General features: G+C 43.3%; 1 protein-coding gene across 3 annotated transcripts in view; it reads right to left on the minus strand.

The window, feature by feature from the left end:
• Positions 1-791: 791 nt before the first annotated feature.
• STAT1 (signal transducer and activator of transcription 1) overlaps positions 792-24,587 on the minus strand; it is a 45,267-nt gene continuing 21,471 nt past the window's right edge. For 2 of the 3 annotated variants that reach the window (XM_055572946.1, XM_055572945.1), the window contains exons 11-25: positions 23,641-23,733; positions 21,596-21,655; positions 19,598-19,627; positions 19,411-19,504; positions 18,158-18,199; positions 16,807-16,890; positions 16,080-16,178; positions 14,878-15,013; positions 13,414-13,463; positions 12,615-12,709; positions 11,387-11,532; positions 9,697-9,882; positions 8,392-8,467; positions 7,408-7,507; positions 792-3,354 (exon numbers count right to left, since the gene is read on the minus strand). In XM_055572946.1, the coding sequence (XP_055428921.1) occupies positions 3,340-3,354; positions 7,408-7,507; positions 8,392-8,467; positions 9,697-9,882; positions 11,387-11,532; positions 12,615-12,709; positions 13,414-13,463; positions 14,878-15,013; positions 16,080-16,178; positions 16,807-16,890; positions 18,158-18,199; positions 19,411-19,504; positions 19,598-19,627; positions 21,596-21,655; positions 23,641-23,733 (1,306 nt within the window). In that variant the 3' untranslated portion in view covers positions 792-3,339. The remainder of the gene's footprint in view (positions 3,355-7,407; positions 7,508-8,391; positions 8,468-9,696; positions 9,883-11,386; positions 11,533-12,614; positions 12,710-13,413; positions 13,464-14,877; positions 15,014-16,079; positions 16,179-16,806; positions 16,891-18,157; positions 18,200-19,410; positions 19,505-19,597; positions 19,628-21,595; positions 21,656-23,640; positions 23,734-24,587) is intronic. The other variant, XM_055572947.1, reaches the window with a different exon arrangement.

Here is a 24,587-nt window from a genome sequence, read left to right on the forward strand (position 1 = left end):
AATGTCTTGATGTCTATTGGGGGAACTGAACTCAGTGCTGCCACACTGGGGTCTAAGCAGGACCAGCTGGTAGTGGCAGCCCCAACCTGGTCCATGCATGTAAGGAATGGCATTCACTCCCAGAGCCAGAAAACCCTGGTTCAGGGTCACATGGTCTTCTAACCACAGAGAAGGTACATAAACACCACAAATGCCATGGCTGTCCATTTTCAACAATCAAAGTTGTTTGTCACAAAGTAATCTGCTTTGCTTGCTGTAACAGTCAAACAGTTTGTCTATATTACTGACATTTTACAACTAGAAGAGACACCCAAAATCTCTACTCACCCTTTCTTGGATGAATGCCATTACTTTGAAATTATGTATATTTTTGTATAACCTTTAAATTATTTATAGCTTTTGGCTATGTTTGCTTCACAAAAGCTTTCTTAAGTTTTAATAGGTAAGATGTTTGTACTAGACATACGATCCAGTATCTCAGACCATCATAAGTTCCACAAAACCAGAGATCTTTGTCTGGTTTACTTTGCCAATTTAGTTTCCCAAACATCTAGAATAGTGCCTAGGCCATGGCAGGTGCTCAACATATATCTGGTGAACTAATAAATGAATCTTACTAAGCAGAAGCCACTCAAGTAAACACCCCTTACTCTGGGCACAGCATCCGAAAGTACCAGAGCTTTCAAAGCCATTTCTAGTTTTTTCTTGGAATAGTCAGATGTGAAAGGAGTACTTTGTTCAATTAAGACCTAATATTCCATTTCAGCTTACAGACAACAAATAGACTTCCATCATTTAATACTATTTACTGCCACTTCAGAGAACACTTTCCTGAAAAGGGAGAAATTTGTCCTAAGTGGTACATAAAGGTTCTGTGCTTATAAAACATCATACCAGAAATACTCTTAAAACACACAAACATCCCTTTACCAGGATCTACTCAGTGACCTCTTATAATGATCAAATACATAGAAATACAAACATAACCAGCTAGGCAGGGCATTTATCTGTTGTACTTCATTCCCTGGAGAAATACACTCTTGATGTTGATTATGAAAAACTTGATATTTCCTAGATGTAAGTACTGCAGACAGGGAGATGAGAATGGTTATATTTGCTATGAGGCCAGAATTCAAGCTTATACCACCATTCCCTGATAGCTCAAACAACAGCTGAATCTAACCTGCCCATTTACGTCTAACCTAGTGATTCTTCTATTATACTGTTTTTTCCCCCCAGCACTCAATGCCTTTTAAGAGGGTCACAGCTTTCTGGCTTAGAGCATCTTTGGAGAAAAAAAAAATGGCAGCTTTTTGTGTGGGTGCAGTAACTTTTTAGGAAGTAATATCTCACCTCATCAAGGAGGTGTAGGTTTTAGATGCTGCTATGGAGACAACAGTCACATTTTACATGTATTTTAAAATTAAAAACACATTATAGCAGTATTGAAATTCATTTTAAAATACCAAATTATTTCTGCACTTGGAGGCAGCTATGGTGGTCACCAAGACCAAAGGATTTTCATTTGTTTGTTTATGGTACTCATTATGACTTCTCTCAGTAATGTTTCTTCTCTCATCTCCTCCACTAACCTACCTTAATCAGGGTAAGAGAAGGCAACACTTAGGAAAATTATATTGATCTTATTTAAAAATAAGGAGTGACATTTTTATGTTTAAACATAAGATGAGAAAAACATCAAACCTACAGACAATGCCAGGAATGTTTAAAATCTTTACACCAAATATTATTTATAACAGACTATAAGTTTAATACTTGAAAAAAGTAAACAAAATCTCAGGACGTGCAGGAAAATGAAACTATGCCAAAGCATTTTTAGAGGGCAAAAATATACCAAATAGCTAAATAGCAGGAATTAGAAACACCTTTTTAAATTGCTGTCGTCTTTGTTCCTTTATCATTTTAATTTAAAAAGTCAATGTAAACTCAATCAGGTTCATGTCAATCATCTTACGTAAAAACTGAGAGGAGGTTTTAATTTGTGTTTAATAAAACAAAGTACCATGTGTGTATTATATTTAATGTAATACACATACTTTAAAACAGACCTCAAGAAAACTTTATCCCCACCAGAAAAATACAGTATTTACATAAAAATATGATTGTGGTGGTGATAGCAGAAACATATGATTCAGCTGCAGACAGCTGTTTGTGAAAGTTACCTAGAAGACCTCTATCAAACCTACTCCCTAAACCACTTCTGTGTATGTCAGTGCTAGGGAAGGGGCAAGGTAAGAAACAACACTTCACAAAACATCATCCAGTCCAAAACAGATCTAGAAAAAGCACAAGAGAAATAGTGGAACCATCTGTAATGTATTTGTGAGAGATACACATTTGCCAGTGAAAATTACCCAATTCTCAAGGCAGTTACACAGGATTTCAAATTATTGGATTCTCATAATCTCCACTTAATGATTTGTCAGTTACTATTTTTTCTTCTCAATTTGAAAATTTTGACTAAACAATAAAGTCAAGTGAACCCACTTATGAAACATGCATTAAATTTCTGAGTTTATTCACATCTACAATTAATTTCAACTTTTTGAAAAAATAATAGGATTTGCCTTAAGAGAGCTATTAATAGTTTAGCTCCCTTGATAGAACTGTGAAGACAGTTTCATTTACTAACTTCAATTTCATAATGAAGGCAGAATATATTCAACTTTGGTATTAAAGCTGAAATGGAAGATACTACTCATGAATTTGGAAAGTTTACTTCCTTCTATTGATATCAGCCAGCATCATAAAGCCATACCAAAAGCTAATTCTGCCAAGAGAGAGAATCTTTAGTTTTCAATGGCCAGTGTGGAAAATATAATAACACACATAACTTTTATCCTCTGCCCAAATACAGGACAGCTTTGCACTATTTCACAGGCAAGCCACTGGCAAACTTGAGGCTATATTTAAAGCAGAGAGAACAAATAAGAATAACCATGTGATCTATCCAACCACCTGTAACAATTGGGCCCTGACTATGCATAGCATCTGCTACATGCTGCTAAATGTCTCACCTTTCCTAAAGGACTCTCATTCTAGTCCTGATGATTTTGGTGTACCAGGATGTTTTTCATCTAAACCCTCTATGTGGAGAAGGCCTTTCAATTTTACCTTCAATAAGATGCATGGAGCCCTTCAGAGTAACAGATGTTTCTGAATTAGGGAAAAATCCACTTGCTATGAACAGGTTGCAGCAAATTTCTTGGCCTTTCTTTAGTTTCCCTAGAAACACAGGATGTGAAGGAACACAGTAGCAGAAGGGAATCACAGGTGGGAAGGAAAAATGTCTCCAGAGAAGATGAGAAAATTCATGCTCTAGACCGCATTCATCTGTAAGAGAGAAAATGTAATGACATTACTATACTGGTCCTGTAAAACGCAGACTCATAGCTAACATTCCTTGTGTGTCCTACAGTAGAAAGACATCCCCCAGCAAAAAACCACGATGGGATTAGAGGGCCTGCAGCATGTGCTATCCGTTTTCCTAGCCTAATCGAGACCTTTTATACCACCTAAGCTGATGGATTATTACTCTGCAGCCTACCGGCTTAATTCTGTCAATTCATCCAGGCTGTATAAAGCTTTCTGCTGTTGGGCAAGTCTGGGGACTGAGCAATGTGGCAAATCTGCTCTTGCAAAACAAGGGTGAGGCAGTGCTGAGCTGCACGCCAGAGGGAGAGACGAACCTGGGGAAAATGATGTATTTTCCTTAAAGGCCACTCAGTAGGAATAACAGATGAAGGAGTTTCAGGTACTGGCTACACAAGCAGAAGGCTTAGGAACTCCTTCCCCAGCCGTGCCTCTGGCCCAGCTGCCTCCAATAGGGCCGTTCGTAGACCCAGAACTGCTCATCCACAGGACACAGCCTAAAACAAACATCCCCCCTCACGTCTATGCTGGGCCCTCCCCTTACTCCAGGTGCTCTCAACCAGGGGTGATTCTGTCCTCCGGCAACACCTGGAGACATTCTGCATTGGCATGACTGGGTGTGGGGGTGTGGGCTACTGGCATCTAGTGAAGAGAGGCCACGAATGCTGCTATCCATTCTGCAATGCACAGGACAGACCCACCCAGGGAATCATTCACCCCACCCCCCCAAAACACCAACAGCAACACAGCTCTAGACTACATGCCCCTTGAAAACAGTCCTTTTTTTTTTTTTTAATCCCAAGTAGTCAATAGTGGGTGGTACATTGTGGGTTCCTAGGAAAATATTTTGGATTGAAAAGCACAATGAAGATTTTGCCCCTATGTTTCAGTCTGGCTGAGAGTAAAAATATGTAAAGACGGTGGTCTTTGGAGAGACAGAGATAAAGCAAGTGAGCATGGATCCAAATCCTGTTACTGTGTCTTACTAGCTGTGTGATCAAGCCATGTTCCTTCACCTCCAAATCCCAAGCTCCTCATCTATTTGAAGAAGACAGTCCCTAACAGACTTGTTGTTGAAAGGGTTAAATTATACAGCATATGTAGAATACTTAGTATGTGCTATGTGCTTAGTCATGTCTGACTCTGTAATCCCATGAGCTATAGCCCACCAGGTTCCTCTGTCCATGGGGATTCTCCAGGCAAGAATACTGGAGTGAGTTGCCATGTCCTCCTCCAGGGGATCTTCCCAACCCAGGGATCGAACTCAGGTCTCCCGCTTTGTAGGCAGATTCTTTACCAGCTGAGCTACCAGGGAAGCCCAAGAATACTGGAATGGGTAGTCTATTCCTTCTCCAGGGGATCTTCCCAACCCAGATGTCAAACCGATCCTGTTGCATTGCAGGTGGATTCTTTACCATCTGAGCCACCAGGGAAGCCCAAAAGAATGCTTAGTATAGTCGATGGAAAATAGCAGACAATTAATAAATGTTCCTACTAATATCAGCATTGCCCAAAGGCCTCCAGGAGAGGAGCCTGGTTTTCATGTAGTCCTGGAGGGGAAAATTTACTGTACAGGAAAGCCAGACTAAACAAATACTGCAGTCAGGCTACAGAGAACACTGGTGCTGTGTCTCAGGAGGCTGCAGTCCTCCGGCTCCGGAGCGGCACCAGGCGTCAGCTCCAGTGCCTGCTGCTCCAGAGAGACAACCCCCAGACACACCCGAACACCAGCCAGCTCCATGAAAGGTCTATTTCAGAGCATACGCCCTAACGCCAAGACTGGACGCTAGAAGGAAATCAGGCCATGGCGGAGGACAATTTGGGACAGACAAGGTGGAGTCCAGCCAATTCGAAGACAGAATCCAACTTTTATTTTGTCTCACCAGTGCTGTGCCCATATTAGAACCTGTTTTAGCTCTTAAATCTTCCATGGGTTTAATCCGGAGATTTGTATGTGTGCGTATGTGCAAAAATAGATTTTATTCTACAAATGAAATGAACAAAATCACCTGGAATAGAATGGATGACTCCTAGGCAGGGGGAGAGGGGATCCAGAGCCATAAAACCATTTCCTAGTATTTATTTAAAGTAAATAGCTCCCACTGTTATTATTCCCAGGGCACAGAGAAGCAGAGAAGGCAGTCATGCTGCATGCACAGATGGAGGGGACTAATCCATCTTATTTTCTCAAGGTCACAGGGGATAATGGTGTGACAGAGGTGGAGTTCAGATTTCCAAATAACAAACACAAGCCTCTCCCCCAAAGGTTATGCTGCCTTCATCTTAATAAACCAGAATAGCACACACTCAGTGTCAAGTGCAAACAGCTTCCCTGGGGTCCAGGTTTTAAATGAATCAGAGATGAGCTTTCTAGGTGAGGGGGTCTCAGGAGAGCAGACAAGAACATGCAGTCCAGAGGCACCCCAGGGGGATTCAAATATTCATTCCCTCATTTACTGACTGCCTGATCTTAGGCAAATTTGTTAATTTTGGAGAAATTTTTTGTCTACATCTGTAAAATAGGAAAAATAATAATATCTAAGTCATTAGATGGGTGTGAGGACTAAGTTACTACCAGCAGCATGCCCGGGACACAGAAGGGGCTTAACAAGTGTCACCTATTAATAGTGATGAAGACCATGATGATGCAACCTGCTCGGGAACAACAAACACACGGTTGCTGGGTTCTGTCCATTGGTCTTACAATTTCTGAACAGGGCTTTACAGTTATTCCAGTTTTGTGCTGGGCTCACAGAGCACTTCAGAGCAGAGTGGGGTGCTACATTCCAACAGACAATGCAACCTTATACATGTAAAAGTTTCATTTTTCACTTGCTAATAGAACTATTTTGCTATTACACTACCTAAGCATTTTTCCAAGTAATTTTTTTTTCAGCCTCAACAATCAGGAGGGTGTAAGAAAGCACAGTCTCTAAAGATCTTAGCCCGTACTTCTGCAGGTGAGGGAAAAGGATAAGGTTACATGCCAGAAACTTGAGTCTAATCAGATACTACTGAGGACACACAAATGCCTTCCCTGAACTCAAGGATGTGACCCTGAACGTCGGAAGATGGCGCCGTCTCAAGCAGCATCTGCTCCCTCCTCTGCTTAATGCAGTCTGTGCCAGGACCACCCTCCCCCTCAACACCCCCCTGCCCCCGATCCTTGGTCAGGGCACAAAGCGATAAAGACAGACTGAGGATGACTCAGAGAGATTTTTTTTTTTTTAATTAAGAAAATTTTAAAAAATGAACTGGAATAGCTTCATGTGGAAAAGAGCTTAAAATTAAACAGCATCAGGAAACATCCAGCCAATAAAAAAATAAAATTTTTAAGAGATAAGATTTCAGATTTCAGGCAGACAATACTCGTTGACACTCTGAAAAACATTCTCCCAAAGAAAGAATCACTCTTTTGGTGGACAGCCCGGTTCTTATCCTTATACTGACAATCATGACAGTACTTCATTTACAGTATTCATGACTGTATTTCATTCCTTGAACTTTTTACTCTTGACAAACCCTTCCCAGCTCCAGGTGTGAGCGGCACAAGTTAGCTCTCAAACATAAAGCAGGTGAAAGTGTTTCGTTGTGGCTCGCCAAATCTCTACAAAGATTGCAACTACGAAGCGTTAGTCTCCTCCCTTCCTAAAAATAACACCTCTTCACTCAGACACAGGGCTGAAACAACAGGCCAAAGGAAAACATTTTCTTATCAGGAAAATCTTAGTTCCTTTATATATGAGATTTCTACAGGGATAACTTTAAAATGCAGAGGGTGAATTTTTAAATGTTTGAAATATTATTTTGGGGAAGGTGCTGAATTCCAGAAATAAAGATCTTGGTGACAATGTAGGTTGTTTAAACACAGCAGGCTCCAAGTTGTCACAGCTTATCTAGAAAACATCCTTCTGGGCCCCTTCCGAGAGCTCACAGACAGGCCCAGGGCTGGCCAAGCACCTTCCTGGCCTCAGAGAGCCAACACTGAGAAGGTCCCTGCGTGCTGGTACTCACCATATCGAATTCTACAGAGCCCACCATCCGAGACACCTCGTCAAACTCCTCAGGAGACATGGGAAGAAGGTTGTCTGTGGTCTGAAGTCGAGAAGGATGACTAAAATGGGGGAGAAAGAAACAGGAAATGTTGACATCTAAATTGTGGAAGCAGTACCACCAGCTTGGCCATTTCATCTCTGGCCTGTGTCATCACTTCAGTTTTTTATTTCAGGAGAAATACGTGCACTTGTAAGATACATTTGAAAAAGCAAGGATCTCAAGAGGTTCATGTCCCCAGCCCGGCCCCTCATGAAGCACGTTGGACTCTGGATATGTGAGCAAGAAATAGCCAGTCTGGGTCCTGCACCGCTTCTGCCTGGGTACACCTGGGTGCGAGCGTGTGCAGCGTGTCACCTACCCTGGCCCAAGAAGCGCCAGAGGAAATGTCTGGGGAGTCCCTCATCCCTACCTTGAGGTTTGTATGCAGATAAAGCTGCTCCAGAGGGTTTTTACATGAAGGCTACATCCATTCACCCCAAGACAGTGCTGCAGGCCAAATAACTGACAATGACTTTTCCAAAATTTTTTCTACCTTTTACAAAATGAAACAACAAAATAAAAGCAAGCGGACAAAAAAAAAAAGTATCTCAATCATTACTTTGGCCTTTTCTACATTAAAAAGAACTGCTTTCCCACTCTCATCAATTTTTGTTCATTTTATTTACACTCTTTCAAAATATCAGTTTGGGGAGAACTTATATACCTTAAATACAACCTTGTTTTGGGTTTGTTTGTTTGTTTTTGTTTTTAATAAAGGCAGTGAAACGCTGACAGGGAGTGACACAAGATCTCTAATTAGGATCTCTCCAACAAGTCCAACCGTGACGATGACAGCAGCAATTACAATGGAAAAGCAAAGAACAAGCATCTTCAACAGGCCCCAGCCAGGACAGGGGGCTTGTTTGAGGATTTTAAACATGCCACTCTTCTGTGTTCACTTACACTTCAGACACAGAAATCAATTCAGTCTTGATGTATCCTGTTCCTTTAGGGCCATCAAGTTCCATAGGCTCTGGGGCTAGAAGCAAACACATCGTGGACACTTTCCGTTAGCAGATATCACACAAGAACAATCAATGGCGACGTCCCTGCTGGCTCAGTGGTAAAGACCCCTGAGGATCCCACATGGTGAGGAGCAACTAAGCCCATGCGCCACAACTAATAAGCCTGTGCTCTAGAGCCTGGGAGCCGCAACTACTGAGCCCGCACACCCTAGAGCCCATGCTATGCAAAAAGAGAAGCCACCACAATGAGAAGACCATGCATTGCAACTGGAGAAAAGCCTGAGCAGCAGCAAAGACCCAGCACAGCCAAAAATAAATTTAAAAAAAAGAACAATCAACTTTTTCTTTGATCAAGACTGGATTTGTTTTCCTTGACAGTCAGCTAAGATTCCCTGCCTGCGTCACCTGAAATTGTGGTATGGATGCAGAAACAACGAGAAGAAAAGGGGAGGTACGTTCTTCTGTGCTGAACACAGACAAGACGGGAGAGGCTTTTCTTTCCAAGGCCCAAAGTCCTACAGAAGTTCTATCTGGTTTATGGTCCTGGCCTGGCTGGTGTCATAGACACATCAGTCAAGGTGAGCTGCGGGCATCTTCTCCCCAAGTAATTGTGTTAATACTGAAATAACTGATCCTGAAAAACCATTAACTCTGTTGGCATGTTCTAAAGCAGGCGAGTCTAACTTCCCCTTTCTCAAATACAGTTGAGGGAAGACTGAGCAGTGGAAGACCTGTGTGCTAAGCCTAGACCTGCTCTCAGTGAGGAGGAGACCTAGTAACTTACTGGGTCACTGTGCAGGGACCACTTCTCTTCACCCAGGCCTCCGCTTGCTCAATTTCAGTATGGGTTGACATAAATCAGGTGACCATCAAAGGTCCTTTTATCCCTTCCACTCAGAAAAAGTAAAAAATGTAACAAACACAGAAGACCAGACATGGACTTTTCCAACACCCTTAAAATCAAAAATCATTTGCTCCTTTCTAACTCTCTGTATCAGGCCAAACAATGTATCACGTGTCAACTGTACTATGTTTTGAAGGCCTGCTTTTACCAATTCAAAAGGAAGGGGTACCCTATACTTACAAGAAGGCAAGGGCAGTGTGGAGGAGTGGGATTAAAGCCTGTCTGCAAACCTCTGGACAAGATGAAGGGAGAACATGACCATGGCGAAAACTAGGCTGTGCTATGAAAACTAGGCTGTGCCTGCTCAGCAGGCAACTCCTGTGCACTCTCCCCACTTACCTTCCTTTGGCCTGGAGTAGTATTTTCCAAAGGCATGGTCTTTATCAATATTTGGATACAGAAACTTCAGGGGATTCTCTGGAATATTTTCAGCAGCCATGACTTTATAATTGCGAATAATGTCAGGAAAAGTAACCGCAGAAAGTTCTTTCTTTGTGTAGGGTTCAACCGCATGGAAGTAAGGTTCTAAAGGGAAGAAAAGTAAAGTGAGTCCCATGGAACAGCCCAGAACAACAGAGGAAAGAAACAAAACACTGCAGAGTTTATGGATTTAACAGAACCTGGTAAGAACTAAACATAATCTAGGAGTTTCATCACAGCGTGTGTAACTGATTCATTTCTAAATAAATTATCCTTTCATTAAGACAGGAAAAACAAAGGCCATCATCACTCTCAATAACATTGCCATTTGTCATTATTTGCTTAGATTTGTAAATCTAGTCAAAAAAATTTTACTAGACACCCATAAAATAACTAATTACTACTTGGGTCTTCTTGGCTCAAGCCACAGATTAGGTTAACAGAAAAGCTCACTTTCTTTTCATATTGAAAAATGAAAATAAACAATGACAATACAAGGAAAACTTTTTAAACAAACCAAAAATGGACCCTATTTGCTATCTTTTTCTGTAATTCTGAATGCAAAATCACCCAAACTTTAATTTGCTCCTAGTCTTAGTTCCAGTCTTCACTGAATTCCTGCTTCCTAACTGTTTCAGGATCTCACTTTGGGGCTCATATTCCAGAGGTCAGGTGCTCTAGGGACTCTGCTCCTGAACTTCAGACCAAAGCTGGTGCTGCCCGGCGAAGACTGCCCAGTTGTCAGTGGTGTGCATCTCTGCCCGCTTTGCTAGCTCCATCTCTCTGCAAGCTCCAGAAAGAACCACCAGGGGAGGAGCAGAAAAGGCAGGCTCTGCCCCTATTGTCCCCCTCCCTGCGCTCTACTCCAGGCTCTCTTGTTTTTCACCAGAAGAAAAAATACATAGAACTAGAAAAGCATCCCATCTTACTGCATCTTCTAACTGAAAGCAGAAGTCACTGGAATAGTTGAGTTTTCCCTCCAATCCTTCAAACAGAGCAAACTAGAAGTAACAGGAAAAAGTCACCAGTTTGTCTTTAACCTTTTTTCATCTCCACCAAAACGTGTTTCTTATTCCCCAGAAACCTGTTTTGTATACTTAGGTTTTCGAAACCATTTTGCCATGGATGTACTGCATCAGATAGAAACCCAAGATAGAGCCCAGATAAACGTGCACCTGCTCTGTTTGAAGGCAGGGTGGAGAACCAGTCCCAGGACCCCCTCAAACAACCAGCCCTCATCCTAGCACATCCACACGTGATTCCCCTCAGTGGGTCTGGAAGCTTATGCCTGCACACGATGGGTTTCCTCCCAACAACTAGCTGCCAGTCATAGGCACTCACATTCTTCACCTACAGGTATCAAACCTGAACAAGAGGAAAGAACGTGACCTTGTCTTTTAAACAACCATTATGTGCACAACAGGTTCCAGGCAGAGTCCCACAAACTCTTGGGTATGCAATAAATCCTATTAGGGAAGCTCAACTGGGGTGGGCTAGAGGAGCTGCAATTTTATGTCACAGGCTCATTATTTGTATGAGCTGATCTGCGGTAGAGGAAAGGCTTGCACCTGTGGGTCGAATGGGGGTGTGTGCAGGAACCCTGGCTTACCACCTCCATTCTGGGACCGTTCCACCCACGTGAACGTGATCGCCCCTTCCCGGCAGCTCTCGCTGAAGCGCAGCAGGAACGTCCCGGGCTGTTGGTCCTTCAGCAGGGCTCGCTCTCGCTCCTTGCTAATAAAGCCCACAATACACCTGGATGTGGAAAGGGATCAACGGAGGCATTCTGAGGTTCGGTCATGACTCGATAATTTTCCTGCTCATTTACCAACCAAGATGACTACAACGTGACACAAGAACACAGGATAAAAATGTATTGACTATTTTAGATGCTTTAAAATCTATTTCATTGACACTTCAGGAATCATTTCAGTCATACGTATATATGCTTAACTCCCCCAAAAACTCATTAACCTGGTGCCAACAGATGATCAATAAATACTTTCTGGATTAATGAGCCTTTCATTTTCACTTGGTGATTGAAAATGTCTGAATTTATTTATCTTTTACAGTGAAAAGGAAGGCTCAGACGATCCATTTTCATATTCTTAACTGCTGACCAAGTTAAGAATCTCTTTGCTGAAATCTCAACTGACCCTGGGAATAAATTAGAAACAATTTACTGAGTTGGGCTTCCCTGGTGGCTCAGTTGGTAAAGAACTGCCTGCAATGGAGAAGACGCACGTTCGATCCCTGGGTCAAAAAGACCCCCTGGAGAAGGGAATAACAACCCACTCCAGTATTCTTGCATGGGAAACACCATGGACAGAGGAGTCTGGTGGGCTACAGTCTATGGGGTCATAAAGAGTCAGACACAACTGAGCGACTAACACTTTAAACTTACTGTGTTAAAAATAGCTTTTTCTTCCTTACTGGGAGGCAATAAAGAAGATGCTCAAGAAATTTTTGTACAATGAATGCATGCATAGCACTCAGGGTTTTTAAACTCAGCTTTGAAAATGGGGATATGTGTGTACCCATGGCTGATTCATGTTGAGGTTTGACAGAAAACAGAATTCTGTAAAGCAATTATCCTTCAATAAAACATTAATTAATTAAAAAATACATATATGTTTATTATGGAAGTATAAGTTTAATCTTATGAGGGCCCACTAATGAATCCCTGAAGGGACAGCCTGTAAGCGTCTGTTTCAGTGGGATGCTCACAAGTCTTGCCAAATAATGAAGTCTGTCTTGGTCAGGACTATCTCTGCCTTGCAGTATTGGAGTCTGTGCTCAACATATGCTTCAAAAATACATCTATATGTGGCCCTTACCCATCATTCCAGAGAGCAAGCAGGTGTTTTTTAATGAGTTCAAGGATGCTTTCGATCCAAAGCCAGAACGGAAAATTTTTATCATTTATATTTTCCTGCCAAGTAAATAGATGCATACATTAGAAACCAAGAAATCCCAAACTCTGACTTCTCCCTGTCTCCTCCTACCCTCGGGTTTTAGTTTGCAAAGACTGCCCAGCTGCCAAAGCTAGCATTGTCTCCTACAGAGCCGTCCCTCCCCTTCTTATCAGCTTTCAGACACCCAGCTCTCCACATCCTGAGCCAGACACTGCTTCCCTCTCCAAACATTAGTGACCCAGCCAGGGCACGACCCCCTGGGTGATCACAGTGGCTTCCCACTGCTGAACTCCAGTAGCTCGAGCTTGTCAGCACTGTCTGGTGACCCTCGTGGGGTCTGATTACCACCCCCCTGAACTGGGCCCCTGCTTGAGTAGGCTCGGGGATGGTCATCTGGCCCATGGGCTGTCCACGCCGGCACAGAGCACACGTTACTCACGGACGGGGCTAACATGCTGCCAAGCCAGGGTCCAGTGTGAGCAAACAGAGGCCTCATTTCGGATGTGAGAGAATGTTATCACACAGACAGGTGCTTCCTGTCAGACTCACACTTGGAGCCTAACCTTCGCGCTGAAGGAAAGTAAACAACTTGTCCTAGGGGTTCCGTGGGCTAGAGGAACCTGCCAAAGCAAGCATGGCGCAGCCAGCACCGTGTTGAGAAATCCAAGAACCCTACAGAGAGCAGAAAGCACTCAGAGTGTAAATCTGAGACAGCACCCACCTTACAGAACCTTGTCCATGGAATCAGACCATCGGGGCCGGCGTTGGGGCCTAAACAAATAAAAACAAGGTTTTTCAGGAACCGGGAATCAATTCTAAAGCTTTGGCTGGGCTGATGGCTCTTGTATTTGCTCTCAAAGAGCCAACACTCAACCAAGGAAGGGTGTATGTACACGGTCAGGAGTCTCAGATCACTAACACTAACTGCCTGTGCTTTCTGGAGAAGCCTAGGGTGGGCCCTCCTTGTGCAATGGCACTTGCCGTTCCTCCCTCTCCTTCCTTACCAGGCTCCTCTCCCAGTGACCCTGCAGTTTTTTTTTCAAGTGCAAACTACTAGGACCAAGAATCACTTGCAGGTGATCGATTTAACTGACACAACTTTATAGGCTTATTTTAGATATTAATTAGGTATTTCCTTCAGCCTTCCTCCAAATAGGACACAGGCTCCGGGAGGCAAATCAAAAGGCAAGTGAGAGAAATGAAAGGGGAAGGAAGCCTAGGGGTCATCACCTACACAAACTAAAGCAGCTGAGCCATGAGAAGTGGTGAGACTGACACCGCTCTTCACAGAGAATCGCAGATAAGCCATTACAGGCAGGAAGGGTATCTGTCTTAACTCTCAGCAAACAAGGGATGGAATAAGGTGACTCCTTACTTTTTACTAAATTGCATAAGACCCCCACTGTGACAGCTACATGGCCAAGAGAGGGCACTGCTGAGAGCTATCCAGGTTAGGAAAAGTCTACTGATGCCCGCAGGACATGCAGCTCTGCTGTACAGAAAGCAAATCTGGAAAAAAAGCCATCTGTGGATTTAGAAAAAAAAATAGTTCAGATATCCCCATTCATTGAAGATCTGACCTTGAGACTGATGGGTCTTAGATTTGCTTAGTGTAGAAGACTAATAAATCCATGACATTAGCTACTGAAAGGGAATTCTCTACCTTGACCTGGACCCTGCCTATCAGGCCGTGCTGATCATGGGTGTCCCCTGATGTGGACAGTGTCTCCTCCCATTTGGGCCACCTGACATAAGAGACCTGGGTGTGTGTTGTGGGGTGGGTGGCCCCAGGACCTGATTCTTACAATGCTGGGGGCTTACTTTTTTCTCCCCAAGGTTAATCAGACTTCATCTTTCTCAGACTTCACCTTTCTCCAAGAATTTATTTTCACCACAACTAATATATTTTACATAACTCAGAAATCTTTCCCTTAGGAGCCTTGCTCAGAAATGTTAATATGAGATAATGGGAAAATGATTCATTTAAATCTTCTGTCAAGTCGGCATCTCCTTCTAAAGTGAGGCATCACTCTCACTTACCTATAATAAATGGCAGTTGGAAAAGCCAATAGATTCCTAACACTCTCCTAACTTGAAGATGAAGAGCAAAGGGGGGAAAGGAGAAGTCAAGATATTTTTTATGAATTTTGATTGTTGGTTACATAAAAAGTGAATATGCTCATACCAAGAAGCTTCTCCCCCAGCATGTTCAGCTGGTCCACATTGAGACCTCTTTTGGTGACAGAAGAAAACTGCCAACTCAGCACCTCTGAAAGCTGAGACCATCGTGCACAAGGTGGGTTCAGGAAGAAGGACAGATTCTAGAAAGAAAACACCGAGAAGCTAAAAGCCACTGATGAGTCACCAGTCACAAGCTCAGCATAGAAACACGGATCTGTGCCAAAGTTTAGTTCTAGTCTATGACACACATATTTTCACAGCAGAGGAAGAGAAATAGTTCTATTTGCAGACTCATATCTGTGCATTTATCTACTCACTAAAATTTAACTCCCGAATCAATACTCATGGCACTTTGGCATTCATTTGTGGACATACCCAGGCACAGAGCCGTGAAAACTTCGAGTCGCCAAACATGTATGTTTCCGGTTGAAGTCAAACAAAGCTATGCTCTGCCTTCCTGTTTCAGCTCTCACACTACACCCAAGTGTCTTCTTTGAGGTCTGTTTAATGCTGTGGTCTTTGCATTTCTGTATGTTTTTTGGCTGGTGATTTCATTTTTTAAAATGCCCCTCAAAGGCGAGCTGAAGTGCTGTCTAGTGTTCCTAAATGCCTTAAGGAGCTAATGCACATGATATAGAAGTTTTGTTCAGACTGAGTTATAAAGCTGTTTGCCATGAGTTCGATGTTAATGAATCAACAAGTATGTTAGATAAGGGATCTTTAAACAAAACAAGGTGATGTATTGATCTGCAGATGCGAGGGTTTCGCCAGAGGCTGACGGGAACCCATACTTCCCTCAGGCACAGTGATTCAGTATCCGCTAAATCAGTGTTCACAGTGACTTCAAAGAACCTAAGTACAGTGAATAACTGGAACCAATTGTAACTAATGGACCATGAGTATCCGTACTCTTAAGAACAGAGCCTGCTTGTTTAGCAAGTGTATACATTTTTAAAAAAGCATAACACAAAATCATCTGTTGCCCAAGATTATTCACATGGAAGGAAAATCATAATTTTTCATTTCTAGTACATACACATGCTTCTGGAATGCTTCGCTATTCCAGAATTACTCAGCTCCTTAGCAATGAGTTGAGTTGTGCCACTTTCCCCTCAACATCTGGCCCATACAGGCTCTTTCAAATATGCAGAACTAGAGCAGGGGGGTCTTTAAACCCTGGTATGAAAGTGGATGTGTTTTCCTTACCCGGGGTTCTGCCACCAGCATGTTGTACCACAGGATGGAGGCCCAGCCACTTGGGAGCTGGCTGACATTGGAGATCACCACGACGGGTAGAGAGGTCGTCTACAAGATGACAAAGACCTTGAAATCCTCGAATCCCAGAAACAGTACCTGCAGACCACTATGCAGCCTCACAGCCTAACAAGGAACCCTATGTATATTTGCATATATTTTATTCTTGAAAATTAAGAATGTAAAGGTACAGTCTCTGGTTTTTAGTTGAAGTTATCTTTGACATATATCTTCAATTAAGAAATAAATGTCAGAGCTTCATATAAAAAATTAACACAGGACATCTCAACTGGAACATTTGGCTTATTGGAGCTTCCCTTGTGGCTCAGCTGGTAAAGAATCCACCTGCAATGTGGGAGACCTGGGTTCTATCCCTAGGTTGGGAAGATGCCCTGGAGAAGGGAAAGGCTATCCACTCCAGTTTCCTGGCCAGGAGAATTCCATGGACTGTATAGTCCATGGGGTCGCAAAGATTCAGATACAATTGAGCAACTTTCACTTCAGACAAAGGTTAGCTTAGTTCTCTAGCAGACTGAACCATTAAATTAGCACTGAGACAGTACTGGCTGAAAACAGCAATTTTTTCTTGGCAATTAGATAAGTATATCTAAAATAAAAATACGTGGATCAGTTTAAAGTAAAAATAAAGTTTCCCATTTCTGGAACATGTAAGTCTTACCTCAAGGTCAATGACCAAACCAGGCTGGCACAACTGGGTTTCAAAACTAAGGGAGTGAAGCTCTTCAGTGACGATGAGAGGACCCTTGAAAAAGAAAATGGAAAAAAAAAACGAATACAGTGATTCGTTCACTGATCCTGCAATTAGCAAGAAACTACTAAGCATTTTAACAAGCTCCAGAAAGCAGGAGCCCAATCAGGCACAATTTAGAAGATTCTAGCTTTTAATAATCAATTCCAGATTTAATTATCCCGAGTATCTCAGTGTTTTCTCAAAGACCAGATTTCTAATATTATGGCAAGGGTTATGGATCAAGGGGAAAAAATGTCGGTAGGGAAATAGCAACTTCTAATGAGTTTATTCACAATCTAAGGCTTCCTGGCCCTCAGTCCCCTCTGCCCACCATGGACCCGCCTGGCCTGGGCTGCACACCTCAGGCTGACAAGGGGTGGAAAGTGTACACATGTTCCAAGTGTGATTATCTACCAGGACAGTGGATTTGCATAAGCCTGGCAGGTTATAAAGTGCCTTGGTTGGTTTGGGTAGAAACGTTATTGTGTTCCAAGTGCCTTCATACACATTATCTAATGTGAGCCTCACAACAACCTTAGAACCAGAGAGGTGTGACTCCATTCCTGCTCCTGGGAGAGGAAATTAAGTCCCTAGTTGGTCACTGAGAGTCAAGATCCAAAAATGAGGCCTGGTCAGGCCCAGGCAGGCACCTGTCCCACAGCTCCACACGCCCTCTGCTGGTTGTGGAAGGGAAGGACAGAGTGCTAGGCAGGCACAAAGAACAAAATCTGACCAAACCAAAGCAACTCCAGCCATTCTGTCCTCTGCCCATGGTTCATATCTGAATGCATCCCAAACATAGCTCTTCAAGGACAAGCTGTGACGAGGGGGCTGACAGAAGGATAATGGCACTGGACAGGGCACACACAGTTTTTGGCAGGGCAGTCATGAAGCTGGCCTCTGACTCTAGCTCTGACAATTACTCCCTGTGCACGCTTAGCTAACTCCTGCAAACTTCCTGTGGTCCAATTTCCTCACCTGTGAAATGTGAGTAACACAGTAGCCCACTGTACCTATTCTGCTGGGCTGTTGGTGAGGGTCCAGAAAATTCATGTGCAGAATCCCTTGACAACCAGAAACCACAAGCACAGAGTGGTTCTACTGTTATCACACATACACCACGTCCCAGAGCTTGTCTGCTGCTCTCACCTGCGGGTCTTCCCACTGCTCACCGCTCTGTGAGCTGTCCCTGGCCAGCCGGGACCACCAGGGCCATGGAGCCAAGCTCCCTGGACAGAGCTGCTAGTTAAGAGACCAGTCATGACAGAGAAAGACTTACCTCATTAGTTCTGGCACCGGCATTTTTTTGTTCTTTCAGTTGCTACAAAAAAAAAAAAAAAAAAAATCTTAGTAAATAGCTATATAATAATCCTCAAAGTTGCTACTTCCATCTACAAATCAAAACAAAAGAAAGAAGGAGGTGAAAATATTTTCAGGATGCAGAACAGGAGGGGAAGTGACCCTTGTGGGGGTTTATGAGGTGGAGGGGGAGTGCCTTTCCCCAGCGTCCTGACACCCTGCAAACACCACAGGGTTCAGGAGCCAGGGAAATGGCATGCTGCTCCCTCCCCTGGGCAAGCTTGTCCTGAAGCATCCCCATCACCTTCACCAGCTGTGCCATGCTCCCCAGGCTTTGGGCACAGCTTCCCCCACCTCTACTTCCCTTGGCAGAATCTCCCAGACTGGCCCAGTGTCTCAAGCCTCTCAGACTGTCCTTTGAAAAGGTCTTCAGTCATGTAGGTTTTAAAGAAGCAACTCGGAGCCCCCGAACAGCTCTGGACACCCTCAGACTCCCGGTTTGGACAGAGGCTCTCAATTAAGGTCCAGCTTCCTAACCATGAGTTTGCAGGCTCATGAGATGGCTGCCAGTGAGAAAAAGGGTGCCTTGAATCTCCCTGCAGGTTCCAGGCCAGGAAGTGCATAGGGCTCAGCACCAACACATCTGCAGAACACCTGGCAGCCCCAAATCTCCAGGGAGAGAGGGGAGAAGGCACCACCCGTATAAACCCCTCTGCTGGTTTCCACTGCCCAGTGCCCGGGCCTACTGCTCTGGAGACAAAGCACTCGAGACAGTGGTTGCAGGCGAGACCCCAGAAAGGAGATGGTGACGAAGGGACCCAGGAGAGACCCCTGGGGTCTGCCACACTTGGAGTGGGGAAAGCACCAGTCAGGATGTGGGGGAATCACCTTCAGGAAAATTCCAAGAGTCTAGAGTGAGTGATCACTGAGGTCATCGAGGGACCACATGCAGAGAGCTTGTGTTCATACTGGTTTATGGAATATTTTACTGAGCTCACTTCCCCTCAACAAAGGTATGTCAGAGAGACAAGCAGAAAGAGAGAGTGAAGAGCCCTGGGATAAGAAGAAGGAGCCAAGGTTCCCAGAGTGCTGCTGAAGTCACCAGCCACAAACTCTAGAAGTCTCCTCCCAGGGAGACTTCCCTCTACATCACATATGGCAGAGTGCCACTCCATTGCAAATAAGTCCTGATAAGCCAGACACAGCAGAAAAGGGGGAGATGGGTCTCCCTACCAGGTGTCGGAATTCTGCCGCCAGACTCCCATTGGTGGACTCTTCCATGTTCATCACCTTCGTGTGAGTGCCCAGAATGTTGAACTTCCTAAACCTAGACAACACAGGGAAAGGATACTTAAAAGGCTGGGAACTGTTAAAGCAACGCATAAACAAAGCAGAGAGCAAAACAGAGTGCAAAACGTACCCTTTTACTGTATTTCTCTCATTCACATCTCTGCAAGGAAACAAAAAAATGTAATCATACATGTGTATTTAAAATGTGAAATTTGCATTCACAAACATATAAAAGTATAAGATTAATAACCAATAAATCTATACCTGTGGCTTTTCTTCCCTATCATTCACTCAGTCCCTCAATCAACCCACACCAGCACTGCCAAGCTGTGCTGAGGGACCTTGGGCAAGTACCCTGGGCCTCACCTTTTCTCTCCTGTACATCCTGCTGGCAGCACCGACCACACAGCACCCCGGGAGGAGGAAACTAGTTAACGGGTAGGGAGAGCACACAGCACACCCTCAGGCATGTAAGCCCGAGTTATCACAATGTACGAGCAGCTACTCCCTCTGCAGGAGGCAATGAGCTAAGCCCTGGGGACTGAGCAGAGAGCACTGCTCTGGGCTCCAGAACTCAGAGGACCCTCCAAAGAGACAGCTTGAGTTTTATTTTTGCTCTTTATTAGTTTTAATGCTTTCATCAAAGTACCTGAATAGTCAATCATTTGGGGGAACTGCCAAGTTTTAAATCTGAGGTTAAAATTTTGAGAGACCAGAATCTTACATAAGTTGAGTGATAATGTTGTCATATTCTGGAAAAATAATGTATGTTAGGGGCAGGTGAAGGTCAGAGACCATTAGTGCACTCCCAGTTAAATGAGTTAGCTTCCTTTCCTGTCCCAACTAGACATTCAATGCTTCTGTGGCTGATAATCACTGTCAGCTATGACACTGAGCGATTTTCCTGTCAAAACTAAGAAGAAAACTCAGAACTAGAACAGACAGAAAAGACAAAAAGGCAAGAACAAACCTCAAGAGATACTGAGTTAAGCAGACTGTGGCAAAACTGCGGTGGCCACAAAAACCTCTGCAATTCTTCCTTTAAAGATACAGAATGTATTTCCTTGTCCCTTGAATTTCAGGGGACTTTGACCTGCTTTTCCAGACAATGGATGGGAGCAGTGCTGTGCAAGTTCCAAGTCTAGCCTACTAAGCCCAGCACGCTGCTGCTTGGATCCACTTGGAACACCGCTGCCATGTGAGAAAGCCCAGGCTGGCCACTCTGACAGCCCCACAGAGAAGGGCCCAGTTATCCCAGCCAAGACCTCAGACAAATAATGAGGTCATGCTAGACCACCCAGCAGCAACCAGGCCAGCTCAGACTAGAAGGACCACCCACAGTCCACAGAATAATAGAAATAATAAGTTTCTGAGTTTAAGCCACTAGGTTTTGAGGTTATCTGTTATGCAGCAAAAGCTAACTGATACACAGAAAAACCAAAGAAGATGGGAGGAAAACAAAAGTACAAACAAAGAGGGCTACAGTTACAGGACTAGAAAGAGACGAAAGCCAGAGGAAAGTGACTTGGAGTATCATAAATGGTTTTGAAACTTAGTAAACACATCAACAAAAGCATTAAATATATATCAAGGGGGGATGGGAGGGGCTAAGCCATCTTGTTCCTTAATGTAACTGCCTAGGTCACTGCTAGCTTGGGTTCAGGGTCTAAGGACAAAACAGGATAGACCTGCTCCATTTAGACCTCTTGAGAGCCTGCCCATTCCTGGGTCCCTACTGTTCAGAAGAGACAAGTGTAAAGCCAGCAGGCTCCATACATGCCCCCCAAAATGCCATCACTTTCACTCCAGAAACAAGCCCACACTGGCAGAAGAATCACGGTGGCCTGGAGCCTGATCAAGTGCCCCTTCTCTGGGGCTGGCCTAGTTGAGGTGGTAGCTGCTTGGAACAAGCACATATGCATAAAATGCTCTCATACTTTTGTTCATTTGTAGTCTAAAAAGGCACACTGATACCAGCTCTTAGAGAAAGTTCCCAAGACCCAGGAATTACTGATTTAAATCTGCTGGAATCACTAACAAACAGCCCCGCTGCATCAGTCCATGTTTAGTTAACAAAACCAACGTTTCAATAGTATATGTATCTTTGATAATATTAGAGATATCTTACTTGTCAAATAAGACTTTGACTTTCAAGTTATAATTCAGCTCTTGCAACTTCACCAGCAGCCTGAAAAGAAAAATAAAAGTCATAATTACTTTTAAAAATTATCTATTACAATTTATTTATTATGCCAATTCCATATTGATGAACATTTCAACAATCCCCACCCCACCCAGTTTTGGGTTATTACAAACAATGGAATTTACATCCTCGTATGTCTACTTGGATTTTTTTTTTTAAGTGTATTTGTAGGATAAATTCCTAGCTGTGAAGTTGCTGGGACAAAACTGTAATATTAAATTCTGACAGCAAGCAACAGATTTTATATTCCCACCAAATGTAGTGAGAGCACCTGCTTCCCCATTTTGCCTCCCCAATGCTGGGGTTTATCAAAATTTCTATTTTGGGCTAATTCTGCAGGTAAAAAAATGGGCTTCCCAGGTGGCTCGGCACTAAAGAATCTGCCTGCCAATGCAGGAGATGCAGGTTCAATCCCTGAGTCGGGAAGAGCACCCGGGGAGGAAATGGCAACCCACTCCAGTCTTCCTGCCTGGGAAGTCCCGTGGACAGAGGAGTCCGGTGGGCTACAGTCCATGGGATCACTAAGAGTCGGACACGACTGAGCAACCAAACAACAACTGAGGTAAAAATAGCAAACTTTACCCTTTACCAAAACTTGTATCTAATGCTTAACCTGTTGGGAGAAAATAAAAACTCTGACTCATTATCAGGAAAATGAGGGTCATCTCTCTAACCACTCCAGGGCAGTGTGGAAGGATGGAGGGACAGAGCCCTGGGCTGAGACTCCAGTGTGTTTCTGTTCTGATGAGCTCGAGGCCCGGGGAAGAGCCCCTTACTGGCTGGCTCCCTTTAGTCAAGCAGGTGATGGGATGAGATTGCTCCCCTTGCCAGCTTGAGTTCTGGGACCTCGTGGGTGTCAGTCTGGTGCTGTAGCACTGGTAGCCGAGACACAGCACCTGTGGACCTAACTCAGCAGCACCATGGAAACAAAGGCTAGGGCCAACTCTGAAGGTAAGTCCAGCTTTTCTGAGCCCAGCTGCTCATCAGTAGAGGAAAAGCTATTAATAAATGAATGCAGCCATGCAACCGAAGAAAGTAAAGCTGGACATTCTCCTATGGAAACATTTCTACAATTTATTACGAAGGAGAAAAATAGCCTGCCAAACAACAGAGAGCAGAACTCTGGTTTCTAAAAATGAAATATATCATGTCATATATACTTTTGCAAGTCTATGCATGAAAAAACACATGTTTATAAAAGTACAATGTATTTATTTATATATTCATGTAGACATGGACAAAATTCTGGGAGGACTGACACCAGGCTGCTTACTGTGGTAGTTTACAGATATTTAGATCACATACAACTTTGAGAATCTGATGAAAGTTATGAACACACTCACCAGAAAAATGTACCAGTCATTTACACACACTGCATCCATTGCAGGGGGAACATAAAGCTCAGGTTATAGACTCATGCTCAAGAGGGGATGAGGCTGCTGGGAACTTTTACTCTCTACCATGTGCAGTTCTGCAATTTTGAATTGCTATTTACAGTAAACATTCATTACACCTATAACTGGAAAAAATTGTGGGGTGTGTGTGTATCCACACATATCTTTGTTATATTTCTAGTTGAACAGAAAAGACTCTTAGATATTCTAGGTAAGAATTCATATTAAAATACCTACTGCAAAAGTACTTCCTCTAAAGCACCCCCCTATATAACCATGTTGTGGCAGGAAGCTGGGGTGCAAACTTTGTGATAGGAGGTGTGGAAAGAAAGTGAAAGTGTTAGTCGCTCAGTCATGCCCGACCTTTTAGCGACCCCATGGACTGTAGCCCTTCAGGCTCCTCTGTCCATGGAATTCCCCTGCCAAGAATACTGGAGTGGATTGCCATTTCCTTCTCCAGAGGATCTGCTCAACCCAGATGAACCCACGTCTCCTGCATTGCAGGGAGATTCTTTACCATCTGAGCCACCAGGAAAGGCCTAAGGAGGTATGGGGCTTCCATCTTTTCTTTATTACCTCAGTTTCACAGTGAATTGGACTCCAGTCTTTAAGACCAATGGCCTCTGAGGGTGAGTTGGCATGCAGGGCTGTCTTTCCACCACAAATGAGCTGTAAATACCCAGCAAAGGATAAATTAGCATTTCCATTAAAGTTGAGGCGGTAAAAGTTATTTTCCCTAAGGAGGAGAGGAGGCTAGAGGACACAATCTAAAAAATAGTTGAAAACCTTCTAACCAGTTGGATGAATAAACTGAAGTTTTACCGTCAATAAAGACATCCCCAAGTCTAACAGATGCACTCAACAAAATCAGTAATTGCAAAGACCTGTGACACTCTTCAGCAATGAAAATTCTCAACTGGATTCTCTTCATTTACAAATTTAAGAATCAAATTTGCTCACTGACCAATGTGCTGATCATTTTGTAACATACACAAATATCAAATCACTATTTTTGTATAATTAAAACCAATATAATGTTAATATATCAATAATATCTCAATTTAAAAATAAAAAATCAGTAACAAAAACAAATTTTACTATAGTTGAAAATGAACCAAGTAGCATACTGCTTACCACCATGCTTTGAAACTTACATTTTAACATCCTTTGGAAAATTGCTATTCTAGTAAAACTGTTTAGCAATATTTATTACCTAATAAACATTTCCAAATATTAATTTTCATTTAAAAAAAAGAATGAAATCTGCACTCCAAAACCCAAGTAAATGTCCTTGATTATTTCAAAATCAAGGCAGAGAGTAAAAGTTGAGTGCATCCATTTCAAAATCCAACATTTGGACATTCCTGTCTGGACATTAGCCACAGGGAAGAGAAGACATTTTTATTATGTCAAGTTAGCATTTAAAAACTGCAATATGAACTCTACTCTTCTACTCAGGGCCGTTTATTGACCTACTAAGAGCACTGGGAACACCTAGCCCTGGGTAAGGCACTACATAAGGC

Source organism: Bubalus kerabau, chromosome 3, assembly GCF_029407905.1.
Source record: "Bubalus kerabau isolate K-KA32 ecotype Philippines breed swamp buffalo chromosome 3, PCC_UOA_SB_1v2, whole genome shotgun sequence".
NCBI classification, from domain to species: Eukaryota; Metazoa; Chordata; class Mammalia; order Artiodactyla; family Bovidae; genus Bubalus; species Bubalus kerabau.